The sequence below is a fragment of the Corapipo altera genome, unplaced genomic scaffold (assembly GCF_003945725.1).
Source record: "Corapipo altera isolate COAL_440 unplaced genomic scaffold, ASM394572v1 129592, whole genome shotgun sequence".
Taxonomy (NCBI): Eukaryota; Metazoa; Chordata; class Aves; order Passeriformes; family Pipridae; genus Corapipo; species Corapipo altera.
Genome location: NW_020885241.1, coordinates 4,097 through 29,088, shown reverse-complemented (window position 1 = coordinate 29,088; position 24,992 = coordinate 4,097). Strand labels below are relative to the sequence as shown.

At 59.2% G+C, this 24,992-nt stretch overlaps 5 protein-coding genes across 8 annotated transcripts; 2 read left to right on the top strand and 3 right to left on the bottom strand.

Annotated features, from left to right (window-relative positions):
• The first annotated feature begins 6 nt into the window (after positions 1-6).
• LOC113940281 (gamma-aminobutyric acid type B receptor subunit 1-like) lies at positions 7-2,423 on the top strand. The gene is made up of 4 exons (XM_027631400.1): positions 7-146; positions 284-412; positions 782-925; positions 1,128-2,423. Exons 1-4 carry the CDS (start codon positions 126-128, stop codon positions 1,407-1,409), a joined length of 576 nt encoding a protein of 191 aa, XP_027487201.1. The 5' UTR covers positions 7-125; the 3' UTR covers positions 1,410-2,423.
• A 284-nt stretch (positions 2,424-2,707) lies between these two features.
• LOC113940280 (40S ribosomal protein S5) lies at positions 2,708-5,637 on the bottom strand. The gene is made up of 6 exons (XM_027631399.1): positions 5,555-5,637; positions 4,877-4,982; positions 4,299-4,508; positions 3,780-3,908; positions 3,221-3,319; positions 2,708-2,891 (listed from the first exon to the last, which is right to left on the bottom strand). The coding sequence occupies exons 2-6, from the start codon at positions 4,979-4,981 to the stop codon at positions 2,823-2,825; spliced, it is 612 nt and encodes a 203-aa protein (XP_027487200.1). The 5' UTR covers position 4,982; positions 5,555-5,637; the 3' UTR covers positions 2,708-2,822.
• Positions 5,638-6,288: 651 nt separating this feature from the next.
• LOC113940277 (HLA class II histocompatibility antigen, DM beta chain-like) lies at positions 6,289-9,302 on the bottom strand. Its single transcript, XM_027631390.1, is given in 8 exon segments — positions 6,289-6,410; positions 6,517-6,549; positions 6,631-6,750; positions 7,106-7,256; positions 7,258-7,394; positions 7,807-8,088; positions 8,409-8,516; positions 9,290-9,302. Coding segments are annotated over 8 exon segments (855 nt in total). The 3' UTR covers positions 6,289-6,399.
• A 212-nt stretch (positions 9,303-9,514) lies between these two features.
• Positions 9,515-12,227, bottom strand: LOC113940279 (HLA class II histocompatibility antigen, DM alpha chain-like). The gene is given in 6 exon segments (XM_027631398.1): positions 9,515-9,626; positions 9,709-9,834; positions 10,235-10,516; positions 10,987-11,107; positions 11,109-11,248; positions 12,056-12,227. Coding segments are annotated over 6 exon segments (750 nt in total). The 5' UTR covers positions 12,132-12,227; the 3' UTR covers positions 9,515-9,621.
• A 2,985-nt stretch (positions 12,228-15,212) lies between these two features.
• Positions 15,213-24,224, top strand: BRD2 (bromodomain containing 2). 4 transcript variants are annotated; one of them, XM_027631392.1, is made up of 12 exons: positions 15,213-15,315; positions 17,828-18,134; positions 19,640-19,777; positions 19,862-20,003; positions 20,329-20,540; positions 20,789-21,181; positions 21,476-21,604; positions 21,907-22,155; positions 22,284-22,426; positions 22,938-23,248; positions 23,331-23,453; positions 23,808-24,224. In XM_027631392.1, exons 1-12 carry the CDS (start codon positions 15,287-15,289, stop codon positions 23,936-23,938), a joined length of 2,307 nt encoding a protein of 768 aa, XP_027487193.1. In that variant the 5' UTR covers positions 15,213-15,286; the 3' UTR covers positions 23,939-24,224. The 4 variants fall into 4 exon arrangements, with proteins under 4 accessions (XP_027487193.1, XP_027487192.1, XP_027487197.1 ...); XM_027631391.1 differs by having other exon boundaries at positions 22,245-22,426; XM_027631396.1 differs by lacking the exon at positions 23,331-23,453 and having other exon boundaries at positions 22,245-22,426.
• The last annotated feature ends 768 nt before the right edge of the window (positions 24,225-24,992 follow it).

The window sequence follows — 24,992 nt, the reverse complement described above, 5'->3', positions numbered from 1 at the left end:
CCCCCCCCCTTTTTCCAGGGATATTTTATGGGTTCAAAGGTCTCCTGCTCCTCCTTGGGATCTTCTTGGCCTATGAGACCAAGAGCGTCTCCACCGAGAAGATCAACGACCACCGCGCCGTCGGCATGGCCATCTACAACGTGGCGGTAAAAACCACCCCAAACCACCCCAAAACCCACCTGGTGACCCCAAACCCCACCTGGTGACCCCAAATCCCACAGGGTGACCCCAAGCCCCTGTGGAGTGACCCCAAATCCCCAAATCCCCTAAAACCCCCCCACAGGTGCTTTGCCTCATCACGGCGCCGGTGACGATGATCCTGAGCAGCCAACAGGACGCCGCCTTCGCCTTCGCGGCGCTGGCCGTCGTCTTCTCGTCCTACATCACCCTCGTCGTGCTCTTCGTGCCCAAGGTGGGCTTGGGACCGATCCCAGAGACCCCACAGTCACCCCAAAACCCTGCAGTGACCCAAAATCCTACGGTGACCCCATAAATCCTACAGTTATCCCATAGATCCTACAGAGATCCTGTAGATCCTACAGAGATCCTATAAATCCTACAGTGACCCCACAGAACCCACAGTGACTACACAGACCCCACAGTGATCCCAAAACCCTGCAGTGACCCAAAATCCTGCATTGATCCCGTAAACCCTACAGTGATCCCATTGACCCTACAGCCATCCCACTGATCCTTGAACCATCCTATTGCCCCCCCCCTCCACCCCGTGGACCCCACAGTCATTGTTTTGGGGTCAATCCCATAAATGCCCCAAATGCAGATGCGGCGCCTGATCACGCGGGGGGAGTGGCAGTCGGAGCAGCAGGACACCATGAAAACGGGATCCTCCACCAACAACAACGAGGAGGAGAAATCTCGGCTCCTGGAGAAGGAGAACCGGGAGCTGGAGAAGATCATCGCCGAGGTCGGGGGAGAGAAAACCCCAAAGGGGGGATTGGGGGGGCCCCAAATAGGGGTTGGGACCCCAAATGGGGTTTAGGGGACCCTAAATGGGCCTGGGGGACCCCAAATTGGGGTTTGGGGGACCCTAAAATGACAGTTTGAGGACCTCAGATGGGGTCTGAGGGTTGGGGGAGACCCCTGCTGAGGGGGATTCCCGTTCCCAGAAGGAAGAGCGGGTGTCGGAGCTCCGGCAGCAGCTCCAGGACCGGCAGCAGCTCCGCTCCCGCCGCCGCCCGTCCAACCCTTCCCGGGAGAACGGCGACAACAACCACTTCCCGCTGGGATCGGGGGGAGCCCCCGCGGCCCCCCCGGGCGGGGGAGGGGGGACGGGACCCCCCTTCTACCAACCCAACCTGCCCCTCGTGCGCTGCCTCGTGTCCGAGCAGGCGGAGAAGTTGGGACGCGGGAATTGCGACGGGAGCCGCGTCCACCTCCTCTACAAGTGACCCCTCCCCCGGGGGCGGGGCCTCGACAGCTAATTGTTAATGAGGGTTTCGGGATAATTTGGGGCGTCTCGGAGGTTGTTTGGGGTGTTTTGCTCCCCCGGGAATTCCATGGAAAAGTGGGGTGGGAGGGGCTTAGATCAGGGGCGGGGCCTCTTTGACCAATTATTAATGAGGTTTTCGGGATAATTGTGCTGGTTTGGGGTGTTTTCCCCCTTTCCAGGAGTTCCAGGTGTTTCCTGGGATCAGGTGGAAAAGGGGTGGGAGGGGCTTAAATTAGGTGGGAGGGGGTTAAATAAAGAGGGAGGAGCAAGAGATGAGTTGGAAAAGTGGGAAGACCCTCCAAAATTCCCCGAAGATTGTCCCGGTCTCCTCTACAGTCAAAGCCCAGTTATCCCAGAAATCCCACAGCATTCCCATAATCCTACAGTTATCCCATAAAACCTACAGTTATCCCAAAAACCTGACAATCATCCCCAAACCCCCCCCCCCCCCGTTATCCCAAACACCTCACAGTTATCCCAAAAATCCTACAGTGATCCCAGAAATCCTACACTCATCCCAAAACCCCCAGTGATCCCACAAATCCTACACTCATCCCACAAATCCCACACTACTCCCGGTGCCTTCCTACCCCCTCTCCACCTGTAGCAATTCCCATCCCTTCCCCCCCTTCCCCATCCCAGGAATCCCCATAATCCCCTGTAGCTCCCTGACCCTGGGATCCCATTCCAGGGTTGTAACCCATGGGAATTCCCTGGGAATCCCCAAAGTTTTAGGTCCAGGCTTTGTCTCCAAGCCCGGCTTTGAATCCACGCAGGGTGTTGTTCCCAATCCCTCAGGAATGGGACGGATCCAGAGGGCGGGTTTTTGGGATGGGGGTGGATCCAGTGGGATCATCTGGATGGAATTCCATGTGTCCAGAGAATTCCCAAATTCCCAGACTGTTGTATCCGGGTCCGGCCCCTCCTGTACAGCCGCACTTTACTGGGAAAACCGGACTCTTTTCCTTCTTCCCGAGTGTCTCGTGTGGTGTTTTCCAGGGAAAACGGGGTCCAGAGGGATTGGTGGGGGGTCTGTTTTGGGACTTGGGGGGTCCCAGAGCCACATCCCAGAGTTTTAAGGGCCTTGGGAATTCTGGGATGGTTGGGAAGTGGTTCGGGAAAGGGTGGTCCCAGATTTTGGGCATTCCCAGAGTCTGGGTTTTCTGGGAGGGAGGTTGGAATTAACACCCAAAATATCCCTAAAAATGCCCTGCCCCCAAAACACCCCCCCAGATCCCAAATTCCAGGCACAAGGAATTCCCAGATTCTGAATTTTTGGGAGGGGGTTTGGAATTGACCCCCAGGACAGGTGGGGGGGATCAGAGAACAGATGGATTTATTTGGGGAGGGGTCCCCCCATTCCAGGGGGTCTCTAACGGTTGGATTTGGCCACACGCTCCAGCTCATCCTTCTTCTTGATGGCGTAGGAGTTGGAAGAGCCCTGGAAAAGTGGGAAAAGGGGGTTGAGGAGGGGCTGGGCAGGATTTTGAGGGGCTTTGGGGGGTCTGAGGGGTGGTTTGGGGGGTCTGGGTGTTCATTCCAACCCTCCCCTCCAAAAATTCAGGGATCTGGGAATTCCCTGTCCTTGGAATCTGGGGTCTGGGGGGGAGGTTGGGGGGGGGCTTTGGGGGGGGCGGGGGGGGAGGGGGGGGAGTGTTTTTGGGGCGGTTTTGGGGGTTTTTGGGGGGCTCTATGGGGTTTGGGGATTTGGGAATTATTTGGGAAGGCCTGGAGCAGGTTTTTGGGGCGGTTTTGGGGTGTTTGGGGTACCTTGGCTGCATTAATGAGCTCGTCGGCCAAACACTCGGCGATGGTTTTGATGTTCCGGAAAGCGGCTTCGCGGGCGCCCGTGCACAGGAGCCAGATGGCCTGGAACGGGAAAAACCGGGAATGAGGGGGGAAAAGTGGGAATGAGGGGAGGTTTGGGGGGGAAGTGGGGAAAAGGAGAAGAAAGGATAATGAGATCTCCTCAGGAACAGGGAGAATGGGAACCCTCTGGGAACAGAGTTAAGGAGCCCCCTGGGATTTGGGGATTCTGGGATCCCAGGATTTGAGGTCCCAGGACTGGGTGATTTGGGGTTCCAAGATTAGGGGTTTGTGGGACTTGAGATCCCGGGACTGTGGGATCCCGAGACTTGGGGATTTGGGGTCCCAGAATGTGGCGGTTCTGGGATTGAGGCATTCCAGGATTGGAGTATTTGGTATCCTGGGATTGGGGGGGATCCCTAGATTGCGGGATTTGAGATCCCAGGATTTGGGAATTCCAGGATTTGGTGATTCTGGGACTGGGGGATCCCAGGACTGGGGAGTTTTGGGAATTGTGGGATACCTGGTTGACCCTGCGCAGGGGGGACACGTCCACGGCCTGTCTCCGGACGGTGCCGGCGCGGCCGATCCGAGTCGAGTCCTCGCGGGGCCCCGAGTTGATGATGGCATTGACCAGCACCTGGAGGGGGTTCTGGGGGGAAGAACTGGGAATTCAGATCCTCCAGATCCCAAAATATCCCTCCCGGATCCCAAAAAAATCCTCTGCTGGAACCCCCCCCCCCCCCCCCCCCAGTTCCCGTGTCTTTCCCACCTCCCAAAGCTGCGTTCCACCACCGCAAAGGGATTTTTCCCCCGCCCGGAATCCCAACAACTCCCACGGAATTCCCACCTCCCCAGTGAGCACCTGGATGATCCCAAAGTCCCACTCCACGGTCCTGAGCCTCCTCCCATTATTCTGACCCATTTCCCCCCGTGTTCCCACGGAATTCCCACGTCCCCCGGACGATCTCGAAGCCGTGCGTTGCGACCTCGAAGGCGGGTTTGTTTTTTTCCCCCGCCCGCATTCCCACGGAAGTCCCACCTCGCCGGTGAGCAGGTGGATGATCTCAAAGGCGTGCTTGACGATCCTGACGGTCATGAGCTTCTTGCCGTTGTTCCTGCCGTGCATCATCATGGAGTTGGTGAGGCGCTCCACGATGGGACACTGCGCCTTGCGGAAGCGCTTGGCCGCGTAGCGCCCGGCGCTGTGCGGGAGGTACTTGGCGTACTTCTCCTTCACCGCGATGTAATCCTGCCGGGAACAACAGCAATTCCAGGCGTTCAGGGGCAGGGACCCTCCCCGCTCCGTAGGGACGCAGAGACAAGCCCGTCGTGCTGCTCTGGAGTCTCCTTTGCCCGCTCTGGATCTTTTTTTGTCCACCATGGATTCTTTTTTTCTACTCCGGATCCTTCTTTTCCCACTTTTCTCCTTCTCTGGATGCTTCCTTCCCCACCCTTTCCCTTCTCTATTGCCCACTCTGGATCCTCCTTTTCCCCTCCCTTTTCCTTCTCTTTTCCCACTCTGGGTTCCTCTTTTCTACTCTGCATCCTTCTTTTCCCACTTTTCTCCTCCTCTGGATTCCCCTTTTCCCCCTCTGGCCCCCCAGAATTCCAGGTCACCTGCAGGGAGATGTCGTTGATCTGCACATCATCCGTGCTCCACTTCCCAAAAAGTTTGATATCCGGAGTCTCGGTCACAGCTGGCGCTGTCTCCCAGTCGGTCATGCTGGAAAAAAACACGGAAAAACATGGGATCAACGTGGGAAAAGGGGCAGGGAAGGGGCTTGGAAAACGGGATCGCACTGAGATCCCTTCCCTTCCTGCTCTGGATCCCTCATTTCCCTCTCTTTTCCCACCGTTATCCCCGTTTCCTACTCTAGATCCCTCTTTTCCCACTCTTTTCACGTTTTCCTGCTGTGGATTCCTCTTCTCCCCTCTCACACTCTGAATCTCTCATTTCCCGCCGTGGATTCCCCTCATTCCCACAATTTTATCCCCCTTTTCCCACATTTTTATCCCCCATTCCAACTCTGCTCCCTTTTTTTTCCCAAATCCGTCAACCCTGCAAATCCCGACCAAACCCTTTCAATTAAATCCCAGGAAAACCGGCAGGATCCACTTCCCCTCCCCCCAATTCCCCCTTCAAACCCTTTTTTCTCCCCTCCCCGAAAGCCCCCGGCCTCGAACCCCCCTAAATCCCTTCTCAGGACTCCCCCTCACCCCCCGATCTCATTTTCCCCCTCAAAAATCCCACTTTTCCCCTCAGAATTCCCGCTTTCCCCCCCTTTCCCCGCTCACATGGCGGCGGTCCTGACTCCGACCGAGGAAAGGAGGGCCGATGGGGCTTCCCGGCCTCTTATGGAAGGGCTCGGGTTCGCTTCCGATTGCGCATGCGCAAACTTCAACATGACGTTGCTCTTCCGCCCTTCCTGCCCTCACTCCGCCTACTCTGGCCTCAATGCGCAAGCTGCGGCCGCCATGTTTGTTGAGGGCGCTCGCCCACACGCCGCCATATTTGTTGAGGGTGCTTGCCGCCATGAAGCGGAGTCATTTCACAGTAGAGGGCTAAAAACACGCGCGAAGGGGACAGAGTGGGATCAGGGAGCCCTAAAGGCGCCAAAGGGGGGGAGTCTCATCAGCATGCGCATGAAGCCATGTCCGCCATATTTCTTGAGGGCTCTCGCCCACGCGAGAGGCGTAAAAACTCACTATAAAGGGACAAAAACAGGCGTGGGAGGCACAGAGTGACCCTACAGAGGGGCATAAACACGCGCGGAGGGGACAGAGTCGCGTCAGAAAGCCCCGAAAGCCTCACGGGGCTCTCGCGGGTGGACAAGGAGCGGGGCCGCCTCCCATAGACCAATCAAGGCCCGCGTCTCCGTGGCGTCACCGGTTGCTAGGCAGATCTCTCGGGAGGTTTCTGGGGTGAAAAAGGCAGGAAAAAGGGCAAAGGAAAGTCGGGCACCCCCCTGGAGGGGGGGGGGGTGGGTGTCGTACAAGTGTCCCTCATGTCACAGCCAACCCCAAAATGACTGTCACAAAGGAGCATCTTTATTTCCATTTTTTGGGGACATTTTGGGGGGTTGGGGGGCTTGGAATCTGTCACAGACTCAATGTCGCTGTCCTGGGAGTCCTGGGGGTCCTCAGATGCTGCCTGGAGGGGGACAGGGGGTGGTAGAAGGGGGGACATCCCCAGAGGGGCTAGGGGACCCCATTTGGGGCCATTCGGGACCATTCGGGGTGGGGGGGGTGTCCTTTACCTGCACAGTTGTCACCTGGCAGAGGAGTGTAACCTGCAAAGAGGGGGGACACGGTGCTCAGGGCGGGGTTGTCACACCAAGACCACCCCCTCTTGTGGCCCCCAGGGGTCTCACCTGGAATTGGGGCCTTCTTCTGGTACCTCCAGAGGCCGAAGGAGAAGAGGAGGAGCCCCAAAACCACGGCCAGGGTAGCCAAGGCCACCAGCAGGGACAGCCGTGGGGACAGGCCTGGAGCTGGGGTAGAACAGGAGGGTTAGGGGGGTTTAGGGGGGGCTGGGAAGGGTTTTAGGGGGGCTGGGGGGATTATGGGGTGTTTTGGGGGGTCTTACAGACTTTTGGGGGGTCTGGGACAATTTTGGGGGGTCTGATGAGATTTTGAGGTGAATCTTTGGGGGGTTCTGGCAGGATTTGGGGGGGTCCTGGGGGGTCTAATGGGCTTTTGGGGCGTGCCTTTGGTGGGTTCTGGGAATATTTGAGGTGTTCCAGGAGGATTTGGGGTGACTTTACCCCCCCCCCCCCAACACCTACCAGGGGGGTGGCCCCGCCGCCCCCACCCCCCAAAACCCCCCCAAGCCCCCCAAATGCTCACCCCAGTCCTCCAGGAGGGGCTGCTTGAGGCTCGGGTGCTGCACCAAGCATGTGAAGGTGTCCCCGGGCTCGGGGGTCACCTCGAGGGTCCCCTCGCTCCTGTAGCTCCAATCCCCCATGGGGACGATCGGGGGGGGGCCCGGGGGGGCCCTGGGGCTCCAGGACCACCCCGTTCCTGAGCCAGGCCAGGCTCAGCTCGGGGGGGTAAAAGCCCCACACGTGGCACGTCAGGACAAGGGGGGTCTGGGCGTTCCCCGGCGCCGAGGGGACGATGAGGATTTTGGGGGGCACTGGGATAAAGGGGGGGGTTGGGGGGATGGGGGGTGGGATGAGGTTAGGCAGAGCTGATCCCATTCCCAGATCCCCCCAGAATCCCCCCATGAAACCCCCTGTTCCCAATCCCCCCATAAACCTCATGGGGGGACTCATTTCTAATCCCCCCCCCCCCCGTTCCCAAAGACCCCCATGGAATCCCCCCCATAAAACCCCCCCATTCCCAATTCCCCATTCCCACCTTCCTGTTCTCAATCCTTCAATTCCCATCCTCCATTCCCAGTTCTCCCATTCCCAATCCTCCCCCAGTCCCATTCCCCCGGTTCCCAATCTCCCCACTCCCAACGCCCCCATGGAATCCCTTCCATAACCCCCCTCCATTCCCTATTCTCTCATTCCCAATCCCCCCATATCCCCCCAGACTCTCACCCCTCCTCTGGGCCGTGTCCCCCCACACTTTTGGGGGCAGTTGGGTGCAGACCTCCCCCCTTTTCCGGAGCCTCTCCCCCCACTGGGAGTCCCCGTTGAGCTTCTCGGCCAGTCGGGCCCCGATGGGCTCCAGGGGACCCCCCCCCGCGCAGGGCACAAATTTGGGAGGGCCCTGGGAGTCCACGCAGACCAGGGGGAGCTTGTTGAAGAGGAGGGTGAGGTCGAAGGAGCCGTTGGTGGCCGGCACGGGGCACTCACTGGCCACCTGGACCACGAAGGCGCCTGTGGGGGGAGGGATTTGGGGGGGGTTTAGGGGGGATTTGAGGGGATCTGGGGCGGTTTGGGGGGGATTTGGGGGAGTTTGAGGGCGTCTGAGTGGGATATGGGGGGATTTGGGGGGGATATAGGGGGGGATTTGGGGAGATTTGGGAGGATTTGGAGCCCGCGGGTTTGGGGTTCCCCAAACCCACCCCCTTGCCCCCATAAAATGAATCCCCTCAACCCCCCCCCTTATTCCACTCCCCCCAAATCCACGGTCCCACAGGACTGAGCTCCCCCAAAACACTCCCCTTTGCCCCCAAAAATTCCCCCCAAAATCCCACCTGCGCGGGGGGGTCCCGAGGACCAGGACGAGCAGCACCAACATCGCGGAGTCTGGGGGGTCCGGCCGCGCTCTGAGACCCGCCCGGACCCCCGAGCCCGGCCCGAGCCTTAAACCCCGCCTAAGGGCACAGCCAATGAGCGGCACAGCCAATGAGCGGCGGCAGCCGAGGCGCGTCACCGGTTGCCGGGCAGGACCCGCCCGAGGCCGCCGCGGGCCGGACTTAGATGGGACCAGGACCGGGATCAGCAGCGGGAGCGGGGGCAGGACCGGGACCAGGAGCAGAACCGGGACTGGGATCAGGATCAGGACCGGGACCTGGATCAGGGCCAGAAGCAGAACTGGGAGTGGGATTAGGACTAGGATCAGGATCAGGGCCAGGACTAGGATCAGGACCAGGGCCAGGATCAGGACTGGATCAGGATCGGGACCAGGACTAGGGACCAGGACCAGGACTCAGGACTGGTCTTAGGATCAAGATCAGGACTGGGACCAGGATCAGGACTGGAATAAAGACCAAGATCAGGACCAGGAGCAGGACTAGGAGTAGGACCAGGATCAGAACTGGGACCGGGACCAGGACCAGGACTGGGACCAGGATCAGGACTGGGACAAGGACTGAGACCAGGACTAGGGACCAGGGCTAATACCAAGATCAGGACCAGGATTAGGGCTGGGACAAGGACCAGGATCAGGACCAAGAGCAGAACTGGGACCAGGACCAGAATCAAGACTGGAGCCAGGACTAGGACCAGAACAAGGATTGGGACCAGGATCAGGATCAGGACTGGAGAAGCCACCAACAGGTCACATGCCACCTTTCCCAGTGGGAAAACTCTGGGAATGGCTCTGGAATGGGATAAATCCCCCAAGATCAGCCACCAGTGGGCCACATCCCACATTTCCCAGTGGGAAAATTGGGACACAGCTCTGGATTTGGGATAAATCCCAAGATCGGCCACCTTTTCCAGCTGGGAAAGCCTCTGGGAATGGCTCTGGAATAGGATGAACCCCAAAATCACACACCAAGGGGTCACATCCCACCTTTCCCAGTGGAAAAAGTCAAGGAATGGCTTTGGAACAGGACGAATACACGAGGACACAAGCTCAGCCGTAACCAAGGGGAGAGTTTATTTGGGATGATGGGAATTGGGGGTCGGGAACATTCCAGTTCTTCGTCCCCCTCCCAGATTCCCAGCTTCTCCGTCCTCTGCTCAACCTGCGTGAGGGGGCACAAAGAGGGGGGGTCAGGGACATTCCCGAGGCCCCTCCCTCCCCTCGGGGGATCCCCCACAATGTACCTTGGGGATCCGTCCGGGAAAGCAGGAGCAGGGAGAGCCCCAGGAGCCCCAGGACCCCCCCGAGCGCCATCGCGGCCCCACAAAGCACCATCGGCAGCTCCGGCACCTCCAGAGGCTCCGGGGGCACTGCAGGAACGGGACATGGCTCAGGAGAGGCAGTGGCTTTGGGACTGGGAGCAGGAGCAGGATGGGGACAAGGACCAGGAGCAGGACCAGAATTGGGATCAGGATCAGGACCAGGACTAGGATCAGGATCAAAACTGGGACAAGGACCACAACCAGAACTGGGACTGGGAGCAGGAACAGGACCTGGATCAGATCCAGGATCAGGACAAGGACCAGAAAAAGGACCAGGATTAGGCACCGGGACCAGGATCAGAACTGGGACCAAGACTGAGAACAGGACCAGAACTGGGACTGGGACCAGGATCAGGACCAGAAGAACCAGGACTGGGACCAGAACCAGGACCCCCCCAGGTGTGTCCCCCACGCCGTGGTGTCCCCCCTCCCAGTGCTGCCCTCTCACCCCAGTAGGTGACCACCGAGGCGTTGTCCCCCCGGGGGGTCACCAGGCAGGCAAAGACGTCCCCGCGCTCCAGGGTCACTTCCAGGCGGGACAAGCTCCAGAAGGTGAGCTCCGGGGTGGGGGTGAAGGGCCCCTGGGTGACCCCCCGGGTGACGGGGACACCCCCCCGGGTCCAGGTGATGTCCAGGGCTGGCGGGAAGACGTTCTCCACCAGGCACAGCAGGGTGTTGGCCTCACCCAGCGTCAGCGGCAGTGCCGGGAACACTTGGGCCACCGGCATTCCTGTGGGGATTGCATCCCATAAAAATGGTGGGATGGGACCTCCAAAGGGTCCCATCCCAAAGGGACGTCCCGCCCTGATTCCTGACCTTGGGGGGCTCCAGGGGTGGGGGAACCTCCAATCCCAGCCTCAGGGTTGAGCTTTTCGCTGAAGCCAGGGTTTTTTTTCTGAATCCAGGTCTTTTCCATCCCTAAGTTTTCCCATTCTCTCCATCCTTCCATCCCCAAGTTCCTCCATCCCTCCCACCCCCAAAGTTCTTCCATTCCCAAGTTCTTCCCTCGTCTCCATCCCTTCTTCCCCCAAGTTCTTCCATCCTTTCATCCCCATCTTCTTGGGGGACACCTGGGATTCCACGGATCCACTGACCTGGGGGTGTCGCCCCCGTCACCCCCCCCAAATTCCTCCTCCATCCGCCATCCCCCCCAGCAGGACGGTGCTCCATTGACCCCCCGGTGTCCCCTCTGTCACCGACCCCTGGCCTGGGGCAGGACCCCGGCGGCCGAGCGGCCGAGCCCGTCCAGGACACCCCGGCACAGCTCCACGTCCAGGCGCAGCTCCGGGGGGGTCTCCAGGTCTGGGGGCAGGGGGGGGCAGGTCCGGGAGTGCCGGGAACCACTGGGATCCCGGGAAGTCGAAGCTGTAGAGTCGCTGCCCGTCCAAGGTGAGGGAAAGGTCCAGGGAAGGGGTGTCCGGTTGGCAGGTGAGAACCTCGGCCAGGAGGTGGGTGGGGGGCTCTGGGGGGGGGGGCACAGGGGGGAGTTGGGGAGATTTGGGGGGGATTTAGGGGGATTTGAGGGGGTTCAGGGGGGATTTGGTGGGATTTGGAGGGGATGTTGGGGGGAATTGTGGGAGTTTGGGGGGGATTTGAGGGAGTCCTGGGGGGGATTTGGATGGGAATTGGGGTAGGTTGGGGGATCCTGGGGGGATTTGGGGGGAACTAGGGGACTCTGGGGGGAATTGGGGAGGATTTGGGGGGGGAACTGGGGGACTTTGGGGGGGATTGGGGAAGTTTACGGGGGATTGGGAAGGATTTAGGGGGGATTTGAGGGGTGCTGGGGGGATTTGGATGGGAATTGGGGTAGTTTGGGGGGGATTTGAGGGGGTTCAGGGCAGTAAAAAAAGGAGTAGAAAAAAGGGGAAGAAAGGGGGAGAAAAAAAGGAAGAAAAGGGGGAGGGAAAAGGGGAACAGGAAAAAGGGGAACAAGGAAGAGGGAACAGAAAAAGGGGAGGGAAGGAGGAACAGGGAAGGAGGAACAGGGAAGGGGGTGCAGGTGGGGGGTACAGGCAGGGATTTAGGGGGGATAACCGAGGGTACAGGCAGAGGTACAGGCAGGGATTTAGGGGAGATAACACGGGGTACAGGAAGAGGTACAGGCAGGGATTTAGGCAGGATAACCCAGAAGTACAGGCAGAGGTACAGGCAGGGGTACACAGCTGGTTGCGGGCAGGGGATCACCCCCTCACCCCCCCTACCCCCAAAGCCTCCCCTCCTCCCTCCCTCTCTCCCTCCCTCCCTCCCCCTCTCCCCTTCCCCTTCCTACCGGGGGTGACGGCGGCGGCGACCCCCAAAAGCCCCCCGAGCAGCGGGGCCAGGAGCCCCCAAAAACTGCCGCCCATTCCCGCGCCGTGAGGCCACAGTTGGGGTGGGGAGGCCCCGCCGCGTAACTCCCCCAAACCCTCCCAAAAACTCTTCCCCAAAGCCCCCAAAAACCTCCTCCCAAACTCCCGCCCCGCCCCCCGGACGCACTGACCAATGGGAGCGCTCTGTTGCCGCCGCGTCACTTGTTGCCGGGTGGAGAAGCCTCAAGGCGAGCGCGATTGAGGTGACAGAGCCACGGAGTCGCCGAGGGGGTCACGGGAGGATCCCCGCGACGTCCCCCCCGCGTGTCAGGAGGGAGGACAAAGCTTTGGGGACCCCCCTTCAAGTTGGGGGACCCCCAAGCTTTGTCCTCCCTCCTGACACGCGGAGGGGACGTCACAGTGTGTCGTGATAATTAGGGCGCACCGACGGGTGCGCGGGGGTTCGGGAGGGACCCCTGGAATACCGTGGACACCCGTGGGGTCATCTCACGTCCCCCCCAACCCCCCCGTGAGTGCCCTCCACACCTCGCACCTCACCTGAACCCCCCATGGGTGCCAGTGGGGACTCCTGGGATGTCGTGGACACCCGTGGGGTCACCCCAGAATACTCGGGAGCCCAAATTACCCCGTGGGTGCCCCGAGGGTCCCCCGCGGGTGCCCCCACACCCTTCCCACCCCACCTGACACTCCCCCAGATCCCAGCGCTGCCCCCTTGGAATATCGTGGATCCCCCCCACCCCTCGTGGGTGCCCCTCACCTGACACCCCCCCCCCCCCCAGATCCCAGCGCTGCCCCCCTGGAATGTCGCGGACTCTCGTGGGGTCACCCCTGGAATGTCGTGGAAACCCCCCCCCCCCGAATATCGTGGAACCCCCCCCCCGAATGTCGTGGAACCCCCACCGCCCCGAGACCCCCGTGGGTCCCCCCGCACCACTGCAGCGGGACCGCACTGCGCATGCGCGGGGCACTAAGACCCCGCGGAGCCCCTCGGGGGGGGCCCCATGAATGTGGGCCCGTGGGAGCCGCGGGGGGGGCACGTGACCGCAGGCAGCCAATCGCAGCGCGGGTGACGTAGCGCGTGGCTCCCTTTTCTGCCCCGGGATGGTTTTTTTTCACCTTTTTTGCCTCCAAAATGGGGCTTTTCGGGGCGGGAGGGGCGCGGATGAAGCGGGGCCGGGCGCGGGGGTCGCGGCCAGGCGCGGGGGCCCCTCAGGTGAGTGATTTTTGGGGAAGTTTTTTTTGGGGGGGGCGGCCTCGCCCTGCCCCCTCCCCGACGGTGAGGGGCGGGGGAGGTCACTTGGGGGTGGCGAGCTGTCAATCAAGCGATGTCCCGCCCCTCGGGCTTCACTTCAACTAATGGGAGGTGCGGGTCGCCTTGATTGACAGCTGGGGGCCCGGCTTTGTGCGCGCGGCGGGGGCGGCGGTTTGGGGCGAAAAGCGCCATGTTTGGGTGTTCGCGCGGGGGCGGCGGCGGCGGGCGCGGCCCCAAGTGCTGTGTCACGGCGTTGGCGGGGGGGTGGGGAAGGGAGGGATCGCACGGGATTCGGAGACCTCCACGAGCCCTGTGGAGTTCGGAGGGGGGGGGAGGCTGGGAAGAATTGAAGAATGCGACCCCTTTACATTCCGTGAAGGGGTTTGGGGGGTTCCCGTGCAGGGGAGCGGGCGCTGAAGCCCCTCCCGCGGGAGCGGGGCCCTCAGGGTTGCGGGGTGAGAGGTGTGGGGGGATTGGAGGGGAGAGGTTTATCGCGGCTTAACCCGGGCTAGCGGCCACGGCAGCGGCGCGTCCGTGGGGGTTGTGGTGTCCCGCGTGTGACCAGGGAGGCGTTGGCGACCCCTGGGAACCCGTGGAGAGCGGGGGAGGCAGGTGGCGGTGCGCGGGTCAAGTGAGTGTTAAAGAGTTCGCGAGCGCCGCGAGGGGGGTGAGGGCGGAACTGGGGTCCCCATGGTGCTCGGTGGAGCGGAGGAGAAGGGGGGACGCGGAGAGGCCGCCCGGGAGGGCCGCGCTCATTGTCCGCCCGCCCGCTCGCGGCCGCCGCCGCCGCCATTCAAGATGGCGGCACCTCTTTCCCCCCTCCCCTCAGCGCCAACCGCCGCCCTTCTCCCCGCCCACCTCGCTGCCCCTCGGCCAACCACCGAGCGGCGGGCGGTGGCGCCGACCAATGGGCGCCGAGGGCGCCGCCCGCTCTCAGTGAAGGCGCCGGGCGGAAAAGCCGCGCGGGGAGGGGGGGGTCGTACGGGTGGAGGTAGGGGTGATTGACGCGCCAGTCGGCCAATGAGAATGCGATGTTGGAAGTGCCACCGCCCAATGAGGCTACGGTTGGGTGGGGAGGGGCGGGTTCGTGACGTCAGCGGTGTCGGCGGCCAATGGGGAGGTCGGTCGCGTCTATATAAGGGCGGGCGGGGGCAGGCCAAGCGGCGCCATTTCGCGGTGGACGAGGGGACGGAGCTGGTCGGGCCGCGGCAGAGAGAGCGAGCGAGAGAGAGCGCGCAGAGGGGCGGCCCCTTCAAAAAAAAAAAAAAGCAACCAACCTCTCTCGGCTCCATCCCCCCGGAGGAGCTCCGAGGGGGGGAAACCCTCCCCGGCCTCCGCAGCGACCCCTGCCTGCGGCCACCGGCGGCGAGCGGCCGCCTCCTCGTCCTCCTCTTCCTTCCCCCCCCTTCACCTCCCTCAGCGAGCCAAGATGGAGCGCGGCCGCTGATCCCGTCGATCCGCCGTCATCCACCGGCCTCCCCGCGGCTCAGCGCCTTGTCTGCGGTCCTTGCGGGTGCTCCGGGCTCCGAGCGACTCGCCGAGGGTTGTATCGAGCGCGTCGCGAAGGGTTTGTGCCTCCCGGTGAAGCTCCGAAGAGAGGACCCCCCCGCTCCCCTCCACTACCCCCCCGTTGCATCCCCTCAGCGCTCGCCGCCATTTTCGCCGCGCCCGTGGATGTTGAGGCCGTGGGAGGGTCCCGGCATCGTCTCCTAAGGGAAAATTAATTAGATAGAGGAAAGGGGGGGCTCCTGGCTCGCCTCCCGATCCCCTCCCCGTCCTCATCCCGCCGGGGATGCGCTGACGGGGGGGGGCCCCCACTGGGCCGCGAGCGGCGGAGCTTTGGCCGGGCAAAGTGGGGGGGTCGTCGGAGGAGACGGCGGGAGGAGGAGGAGGAGGAAGAGGAGACGAGGGCCCGCGGGCCGCGCACGGAGCCGTCGGGATGTTGCAGAATGTGAATCCCCAGAGCAAGTAGGTGCTTTGTGGGGGGGGACTAAAGGGGTTTTGGGGTGGGAAGGGCGTGTTTTGGGTTTACGTGGAGGAGGAGGAGGGTGCGTTGTGGGGTTGGGGCTTGGTGGAACCCCCGTGTTGTGTCACTGTGGGATCCCCACAAGGTGGGACCCCCCACCTTGTGACATTGGAATACCCATGCAGTGGGATCCCCGTATTGTGACAGTGTCACTGTGGGACCCTCACCTTGTGGCACTGTGAGACCCCCCCAAGTTGGGACCCCCACACTGTGACAGTGTCATTGTGGGACCTCCATGTCATGACAGTGGCACTGTGGGACCTCCACAGGGTGGGAAGGTGTCATTGTGGGACCCCCAGGTTGTGTCACTCCAACACAGTGGGACTCCCATGTTGTGACGCTGAGGGACCCCAAAGATGTGGCAGTGTCATGGTGGGACCCCCCACATGAGACCCCCATGCTGTGGCAGTGTCATGGTGGGACCCCCACATTGTGTCACTGAGAACCCCAAGCTGTGACAGTGTTCCTATGGAATCCCCATGTTGAGACCCCCATGTTGTGATACTGTGGGACCCCCAAGCCATAGCAGTGTCATTGTGGGACTCTCACGTTGTGGCACTGTAGGACCCCCGTGCAGTGGGACCCCAGTGTCGTGACAGCGTCACTATGGGACCCCCAGGTTGTGTCATCCCAATACAGTGGGACCCTCACCTTGTGACACTTTGGGACTCCCACGGGATGTGACCCCGACATTGTGACCCTGAGGGAGCCTCGTGCTGTGACAGTGACACTGTGGGACCCCCCCAAGCTGTGACAGTGGCCCTGGGGGTCACTCTGTCCTTATCATGGGGGGGTCGTACCCTTGGGGACACTCCTGGGGTCACCCAGAGGTCAGCTCAGGGAAAAAAGGAGGTCCCAGCCCCCCTAAAGCTGAGCTGGGGGAGAGGCTCAAGAGCTCGGCCAGGAGCTGGTTGTGGGAACAGCTGGAATTTTGGGGGGTCTTGGGGGTCCCTGGAGCCTTTGGATTGGTGCCTGGGGGTTCCTGTTCTGGGACCCCCCCAAGACCTTGGTGTTGGTGTCCTGGGTGTCCCTGGAGCCTTGGAATCACTGTCCTGGGGGTCCCTGTTGTGGGACCCCCCCCAAAGCTTGGTGGTGTTGTTCTGGGAGTCCCTGGAGCTTTGATGGGGGTGTTCTGGGGGTCCCTGGAGCCTTGGAATCTGTGTCCTGGGGGATCCTGTTCCAGGGATCCCCCCAAACCTTGGTGGTGGTGTCCCGGGGGTCCCCATGACCACTGTGGCATTTCTGGGTTTGTTTTCCGTAATTTTCCTTTTTTCTGGATATTTCAGGACTCTCAGACCCGTTGTTGCTCTAAAATGCTGATGATTGCTCTAAACCACTGATTTTTCCCAGAAATCAGTGCAATTCCTGGACATTCCTGGGAGCTTGTGGACAGAATCCTGGGGGTTTGTGGCTGAAATCCACAGGAGTTCATGGGTGGAATGCATGGGATTTCATGGCAAAATCTGCGAGGGTTTGGAGTTGAACTTCCTGGGAGTTCAGGGCCAGAATTCCTGGGGGTTCGTGGCTGAAATCCATGGGAGCTCCTGTGCAGAATCCACGGGGGTTCGTGTCTGAAATTCCCAGGAGTTCACGGCCAGAATTCCTGGGGGTTCGTGGCTGAAATCCATGGGAGATCCTGTCCGAAATTCCCGAGAGTTCATGGCCAAAATTCACAGAAGTTTGCAGCTAAAATTCCCGGGTATTCCTGGCCAAAATCCGTGGGGTTTGTGGCTGAAATTCTTAGGAGTTCATGGCCAGAATTCCTGGGAGTTCATGGCTGAAATCTGTGGGAGCTTGTCGGCAGAATCCATGGGGGTTTACGACCAGAATTCCCATGGGAAGCTCCTCTTCATCCCAAAGATCTGGACAGTGGTAACGGTGCTGCTTTGGCCCTGATAGCAGCTCAAGGAGCAGTGTCAGCTTCTTCCCGGACTCTCTCCTGAGAATTCTGGGAAGCAGATCCATCCCCCTTTTCCCTTAACCCCTGTGTGTCTCCTCCCCTCCCCACAGGATCCTGGGGAAGGGCAATAAATCCATAGGAGCTCCTGGGAAGAATTACTGGGGGTTCACGACAAAATCCATGGGGGTTCAGGGCCGAAATTCCCATGAGTTCGTGGCTGGAATTCCTGGCGGTTTGTGGCCAAGTCCATGGGGGTTCAGGGCTGAAATGCCCAGGACTTCATGGACAGAATTCCTGGGGGGGATTATGGGGTCTCCCAGGCAGAATCCATGGGGGTTCAGGGCTGAAATTCCTGGGAGTTAATGGCTGAAATCCATGGGAGCTCCTGGGCAGAATCCATGGGGGTTCGTGGCCAGAATTCCCTTGGGAAGCTCCCCCTCATCCCCAAAGATCTGAACGGTGGTAACGGGAACGCGGTGGTGCTCCATAGCGGTTCTTCCGGGACTCTCCCGAATCCCCTCCCTGAATCCCACGTGTTCTCCCCTCCCTCGCAGGCTCCTGGGGGAGGGCAATGCCGGGCTCATGGCGCTGGCGACGCCGACGGAGTCGACTCCCGGGAAGCGGATCCGCAAACCTTCGCTGCTCTACGAGGGCTTCGAGAGCCCCACCATGGCCTCGGCTCCCGCCCTTCCCAACCCTCAGGCCAATCCGCCGCCTCCCGAGGTTTCCAATCCCAAAAAACCCGGTCGGATCACCAACCAGCTCCAGTACCTGCACAAGGTGGTGATGAAGGCGCTGTGGAAGCACCAGTTCGCGTGGCCCTTCCGCCAGCCCGTGGACGCCGTCAAGCTGGGCCTGCCGGTAATTCCTGAGGGTGGGAATGCCGGGAATTCCGTGTGGGTGTGCGACCCCTCCCCTCCCCCCAGTCCTTACTCCCACTCAGGCAGAGGTAGATCCAGCTTTTATTTTAATCCCGCTCGGCCACAGGTGTCACCCCGTTATCCCATCCTACATCCACCCCCAGGGCTCCCGCTATCCCGGAGGAGGGATCCCGATGTCCCTACAAAGTTATGGATGAGGGATATTCCCGGCGCTTCCCGACCTAATCTCTTGTGCCCTGAATGCATTTTGCAGATGTCTCCCATCCATGAGTTTGTAGAAGACATCCCGAGGCCCCCAAATTTAAGGCACCTGTGGCGCCCAAGGAGTTAAAGCCCGAGGAGGTAAATTCAAACCGGAGGGGTTGCTCTTCCCATTCGGTTTAAGCTCGACTTAAGCCCAGTTTAAATTGCCCCCTGAAATTTGATTTTAATTGCCCTTCGACTCACCTTCAATTTAGGTTCAGGTCAAGATAGGTTTAGTTTAAACTCACTTTAAATTTGCTGTAGTTTACCTTCAAATTTAGGTTAGGTTCCTGGTAAGTTTATCTTTAACTCACCTTAAGTTTAGCTTAAATGCAGCTGAAGCTTGGCTTTAATTCATCTTAAGTTTAGCTTACGTCCACCTTAGATTTGGTTTCAATCCTTGTTATAAATCCACCTTAAGTTTAGCTTGAATTCTGTTTTTGTTTCCCTTAAAGCTTGCATTAATTTGGCTTAAAACCACCTTAAACTTTGGTGCAATTTATCTTAAGTTAAGTTTAAATTCACTTTATGTTTAATTTCAGTCCACCTTCAATATGGTTTTAATTCCCCTGAAATTTAGCTTAACTTCATCTGAAGTTTAACCTTAACTCACCTTAAGTTTACCTTCAATTCATCTTAAATTCAATATAAATCTACTTTAAATGTAGCTTAGATTCATTTGAACTTAGTTTAAATCCACCATAAGTTCATCTTCGATTTGCCTTAAGTTTTGCTTAATTCCACCTTAAGTTCAACTTAAGTTTTCCTTAAATTTAGCTTAAATCTGGGTTCAATTTAGCTTCAAGTCACCTTGAATTTAGCTTCAATTCACTTCAAGTTTATCTTAAATTTCTCCTAAATTTAGTTTACATCCACCTCAAGTTTAGCTTAAACCTATCTCAAGTTAAGCTTAAATCCACCTCAAGTTTAGGTTGGATTCAGCTCAACTTTAGCTTTAATCCACCTGAAATTTAGCTTAAACTTCCCTTGAATTTAGCTTAAATTCCCCTTAAATTCAGCTCAAATCCCCCTTAAATCCCCACTCCCACTCCTGTGTCGCCTCCCAGCTGCTCCCACCCCTCTGACCACCCCGAACCCCCCCTTTGGAGCCGCTTCCCACTACATTCCCAGTCATTCCCACCACATCCACAGGGAATTCCTCCCCTTCCCCCCCTTCCACCCCCGCTGAACACGAGCGACCCCGCTGTGACCCCCCGATCCCCGTTGTCACTGTTTTCCCAGGATTACCACAAGATCATCAAGCAGCCCATGGATATGGGAACCATCAAGAGACGCCTGGAGAACAACTATTACTGGGGGGCAGCCGAGTGCATGCAGGACTTCAACACCATGTTCACCAACTGCTACATCTACAACAAGGTGGGACCGCCCCCAAAACACCCCTGGCACCTCCCAAAAGTCGTGCCTGGCGTTCCCTGACTCCAGATCCAACGATTCCCGCAGCCCACGGATGACATCGTGCTGATGGCGCAGACCCTGGAGAAGATCTTCCTGCAGAAGGTGGCACAGATGCCTCCGGAGGAGCAGGAGATCGTGGTGCCCGTGGCCAAGAACAGCCATAAAAAGGGGGCATCCAGGGCGGCAGGTGAGGAAAAGGGGGGCCCAAAAAGTTGGGAATGGGTGAGGGTGACAGTGGGGGGGGGGGTCCCCAGACCTGGCATCAGTATTCCAGCGTGTCCTTTGGGATAACACTGGTATTCCTGGGGGTCCCCAATCCCCGTCTCCAGGTGTTCCCTGTGTCCTTGGGAACAGTGGGATGACAGTGGAGGGCCCAGGGGGTCTCCAACCCTTGCTTCTATGTATTCCCTGTATCCTTTGGGAGGCCCCCAGGAGGCCCCAGCCCCTTTTCCCCTGGGTATCCCTTGGGATAACAGCAACATTCCCAGTTTTTTTTCTCTCCCTGTTCGCAGCGCTCCTGGCGGGACTGACGGCAGCTCAGCAGGTCCCGGCCGTGTCCTCGGTGTCCCAGCCCACAGTGTACACCCCCACGACCCCCGAGATCCCCACAACCATCGTCAACATCCCCCACCCCTCGGTCATCTCCGCCCCCATCCTGAAATCCCTGCATCCCAACGCTCCGGCCGTCCTGGCCCCGCCCGCGCCCACACAGCCCGTGGCCAAGGTGGGAATTCTGGGGGAGATGGGATGTGGGGGATCGAGGGGGCTGGGATGGGGGATCTGGACACTGGGATGAAGGTTCTGGGTGTTGGGATGGAGGTTTTAGACACTGGGACGAGGGATGTTGGTGCTGGGATGGAGTTTCTGGATGTTGAGATGAGGGTTCGAGATGCTGGGATGGGGGTCCCACTACCGGTCCACCTTCCACCCTCCCCCTCCTGACCCCTCTGATCCCACCTTCCCTCTTCCCAGAAAAAGGGGGTGAAGCGGAAAGCCGACACCACCACGCCCACCACCACGGCCATCATCGCCACCAGCACCGGCGGCGAGTCCTCCCCGTCCCCCTCGGCCTCCGGAGCCCCCCCGGACCCCCCGAAACCCGCCAAGATCCCCGCCCGGCGCGAGAGCGGCCGCCCCATCAAACCCCCCCGCAAGGACCTCCCGGATTCCCAGCAGCACCAAACTTCCAAGAAGGGGAAGCTCTCGGAGCAGCTCAAGTATTGCAACGGGATCCTGAAGGAGCTGCTGTCCAAGAAGCACGCGGCCTACGCGTGGCCCTTCTACAAGCCCGTGGACGCCTCGGCCCTGGGGCTCCACGACTACCACGAGATCATCAAGCACCCCATGGATCTCAGCACCATCAAGGTGGGGGCTCTGGAACCCCCCCCCCGGCCCCGGAGCCGGCAATCCCAGAAATCCTCTGGGGAACCCCGGGAACCTCGGGGGGAGTTGAAGGAAGTGACACAGGAGGGGTTTGTGGGGTTTTGGGGGATTCCCAAGAGGAATCACAGGGGGAGTTTGAGGCGTCCCCAAGGGGTGGTTTTGGGATTTTTTTGGGGAGGGGTGTCTCAAGGGGGATCACAGGGAGGTTTTGAGGGGTCCCCAAGGTGGATTTGGGGCGGTTTGGGGGGTCATCCCTGTCCCTTTTGCCCCCCCCAGAGGAAGATGGAGAACCGGGACTACCACGACGCGCAGGAATTCGCGGCCGACGTGCGGTTGATGTTCTCCAACTGCTACAAGTACAACCCGCCCGACCACGATGTGGTGGCCATGGCCAGGAAGCTCCAGGTCATTCCCAACCCCCTTAAAAGACGGGATATGTTGGGATGCGGGGTCTGGACACTGAGAACGGGGTTCAGGGTTTTGGGATGGGGTTCAGAATGGGGGTTCCAGGTGTTGGGATGGGGATTCCAAATTTCATAATGGGGTTTCTGAGGGTTGGGATGAGGATCCCGGGCGCTGGAATGAGGATTTCAGATGTTGGATGGGGGTCCCAGATGTCAGGAGGGGATTGCAGATGTACCAGACCTCAGGCCATCCCACCCCACCGCAAACTCCTACCCCGATCCTGAATTTCCCCCCCCTTTCAGGACGTGTTCGAGTTCAGCTACGCCAAAATGCCGGATGAGCCGCAGGATGCTGGAGCTCCCTCTGTGTCCACCCCGCTGCCTGTTCCCAAATCCTCCTCCGAGGAATCTTCCAGCGACGAGGACGATGAGGACGAGGACGACGAAGACGACGAGGACGACGAGACCAGCACGGAAAGCTCCTCGGAGAGCGAGGAGAGCTCGGATTCCGAGGAGGAACGAGCCAACCGGCTGGCAGAGCTGCAGGAGCAGGTGAGGGGCCGTCCCAGGGAACGATCCGTGGCCAAAATTCCCTCGGGATCAGCTCCCTGACCCCCCCCGGTGTCTCCTCCCCCCTACAGCTGCGGGCCGTGCACGAGCAGCTGGCTGCCCTCTCGCAGGGCCCCGTGTCCAAACCCAAGAAAAAGCGGGAGAAGAGGAAGAGGAAGAAGTCGGAGAAGCACAAAGGGAGGGACGAGGAGACGAGGGCGAGGCAGGCGCAGCTCCGGAGGGCCCGGAAAGCCGGAGGCAGCGGCGGATCCAAGTGAGGGGATGGTGGGAATGGTGGGAAGGAGGCCCGGGGAGGGTGGGGCAAAGGGTTCCGGAAGTTGGGTTTGGGGTGTCCGGATGGGGATTTGGGGAGGCAGGATGGAGGTGCTGGACGCTGGGATGGGATTCATGGTGTTGGGATAGGAATTTTGGGAGCTGGGATGGGAGTTCAGGGTGCTGGGAAGGAGCTCCAGATGTTAGGATTGGGGTTCTGTGTGTTGGGATGGGAATTTTAGGAGCCAGGATGGGGTTTCCAGATACTGGGATGGGGGTTCAGGATGCTGGAATGGGGGATGTGGACACTGGGATGGGGTGCAGGATGTTGGGTTTTGGATGTGGGGATGAGAGTTCAGGAAGTAGGGATGGGGGTTCTGCATGCTGGAATAGGGTTTTGGATGTTGGGATGGGACCCCAAAATCCATGTGGGACCACCCCAGGCTCCCTGGGAACCACAAAACCCCAGCAGGGCCCACGCCAACGGAGCCCTGGGTGCTTCTTCCCATCAGGAATTCCAAGAAATCCGCCAAACCTGCCCTGCCAGCCCCTCCATCCCTCTACGATTCCGAGGAAGAGGAGGAATCCAAACCCATGACCTACGACGAGAAGCGCCAGCTGAGCCTGGACATCAACAAACTTCCTGGGGAAAAACTGGGAAGAGTGGTGCACATCATCCAATCCCGGGAGCCTTCCCTGCGGGATTCCAATCCCGAGGAAATTGAGATCGACTTTGAGACCCTCAAACCCTCCACGCTGAGGGAGCTGGAGCGTTACGTCCTGTCCTGCCTCCGGAAAAAACCCCGGAAACCCTACAGCGAGAGTGAGTTTGGAGGAGTCCCAGGGATCTGTGGGGGGCAGAGGGGTGTGGATCCAGTGGGATTTTCCTGGGGTTCTTTTTGTAGCCATGAAGAAGCCGGTGGGGAAGACGAAAGAGGAGCTGGCGCTGGAGAAGAAGAGAGAGCTGGAAAAGCGTCTCCAGGACGTCAGTGGGCAGCTGAACTCGGCCAAGAAACCCCCCAAGAAGGGTCTGGAATCTTGGGATTGGGCACTGGGATGTTGGGATGGGGGTCTGGGATGTTGGCGTGGGGGGTGGGGTGTTGGGACTTGGGGCTGGGATGGGGTTCAGAGTGTTGGGATGGGGGTTGGGGTGGGATGTCAGAGCTGAACTCTGCCAAAAACCCCCCCAAGAAGGGTCTGGAATTTTGGGAATGGGCATCAGGATGGAGGTCTGGGATATTGGGATGGGGGTTAGGATGGAATTTCAGGTGCCAGGATGGGATCTGGGCTCTGGGATTGGGATTTCAGGTGCCAGGATGGGTTTCTGGGGTGCCAATCCCGCTGGATCCTGCCACTCATTCCTGATTTCCCTCCCCCTGCAGCCAATGAGAAGCCGGAATCTGCCCAACAAGTGGCAGCTTCCCGACTTTCTGCCTCCAGCTCCAGCTCTGATTCCAGCAGCTCCAGCTCCTCCTCCTCCTCCTCCGACACCAGCGACTCGGATTCTGGTTAGTTGGGAATTCCCAGGGATTCCCAGGAATTCCCGGGCTCCGCAGGACCGGACCCGAGTCCCCCTCCTGGATTCTGGGGTGACTCCCACCCCCCCTCCAGCACCGATGGACTTTGGGAATGCGGGAGAAGAGGGGGGAGGATCCCATGGGATGAGGTTTTGAGAGTTTTGGGATTATCCCGTTTTCCTCCTCCAGTGGAATTTTACTGTTTGTTTTTGGTTTTTTTGTTGATTTTTTGTTTTGTTCTGTTTTGTTCTGGTTTTTTCCTTTTTTTTTTTTTTTTTTTTTTTGGTGATTTTTTTTTTGGTTTGTTTTGGTTTTTTTTTTTTCTGTCTTGGAATTTTTTCCAGCAAACAAAAGGGGAGAGAAAAGTTGGGGTTTTTTGGGGGAGGGTTGAAGGGAGAGTTTTTAGGAAAAAAAAAGCAAAAAAAGTTAAAAAACCTAAAAAAAAGTTTTTAGAAAAAATGTAATTAAAAAAATTTAAAAAAAGCCTCTTGGTGGGGGAGGGGCTGGACAATTCCAGAGCTTGGGAAAAGAGGGTGAGGGGGAAGGGAGGGGGGCAAAGTTTGGGATCCTCCAGGTGGATTTTCTTTGGGATGGTGGGGGGCAGGGGTCACTCAACCCCCTCCTCGACCTTTTTAATTGTTAATTTATTTGGGAATTTTGGGGAGGAAAAAGGATGGGCAGTGGGGGAGGGGGTGGGAAAAGTGCCGGGAATGTTGAGACCCCCCCCCCCCCCCGCATGTTCCGGAGGGGGAGGGGAGGGGGAAGGGCCTGTTTTTTACGTTGGAAAAATGTACAATTTTTTTCTACTCCGTTTTCCGTTTGTTTTTTTCGGGGTTTCCCCCCCTTTCCCCCCCCCTTTTTCCCAGCTTTTCCCACCTTTTTTCCCCCACTTTTTCCCGCCCCCCCTCTGTAGCCCCTGTAGAGTTGTGTTTTCATCTTGTTTTTCCGACCTTTGGAATTCTTTCGACGTGTAAATAAAGAAAATATTATTCGAGTTGAATTCTCAGGATTTATGTTGTGATTCGGGGGGGGGTGGGGAAGTTGAGAATT

What these genes read in the sequence shown, in the direction of transcription:
- LOC113940280 (XM_027631399.1), bottom strand. Translation starts at nt 4,981, where the DNA reads ATGACCGACTGGGAGACAGCGCCAGCTGTGACCGAGACTCCGGATATC. An exon ending in TCAACGACATCTCCCTGCAG is followed by an intron (nt 4,509 to 4,876) that starts GTGACCTGGAAT and finishes TGTTCCCGGCAG; the next exon opens with GATTACATCGCGGTGAAGGA. An exon ending in TCCACCTGCTCACCGGCGAG is followed by an intron (nt 3,909 to 4,298) that starts GTGGGACTTCCG and finishes TCTTCCCCCCAG; the next exon opens with AACCCCCTCCAGGTGCTGGT.
- BRD2 (XM_027631391.1), top strand. Translation starts at nt 15,287, where the DNA reads ATGTTGCAGAATGTGAATCCCCAGAGCAA. An exon ending in ACTGCTACATCTACAACAAG is followed by an intron (nt 19,778 to 19,861) that starts GTGGGACCGCCC and finishes CGATTCCCGCAG; the next exon opens with CCCACGGATGACATCGTGCT. An exon ending in CAAGAAACCCCCCAAGAAGG is followed by an intron (nt 23,454 to 23,807) that starts GTCTGGAATCTT and finishes CTCCCCCTGCAG; the next exon opens with CCAATGAGAAGCCGGAATCT.
- LOC113940281 (XM_027631400.1), top strand. Translation starts at nt 126, where the DNA reads ATGGCCATCTACAACGTGGCG. An exon ending in TGGCCATCTACAACGTGGCG is followed by an intron (nt 147 to 283) that starts GTAAAAACCACC and finishes ACCCCCCCACAG; the next exon opens with GTGCTTTGCCTCATCACGGC. An exon ending in TCGTGCTCTTCGTGCCCAAG is followed by an intron (nt 413 to 781) that starts GTGGGCTTGGGA and finishes CCCCAAATGCAG; the next exon opens with ATGCGGCGCCTGATCACGCG.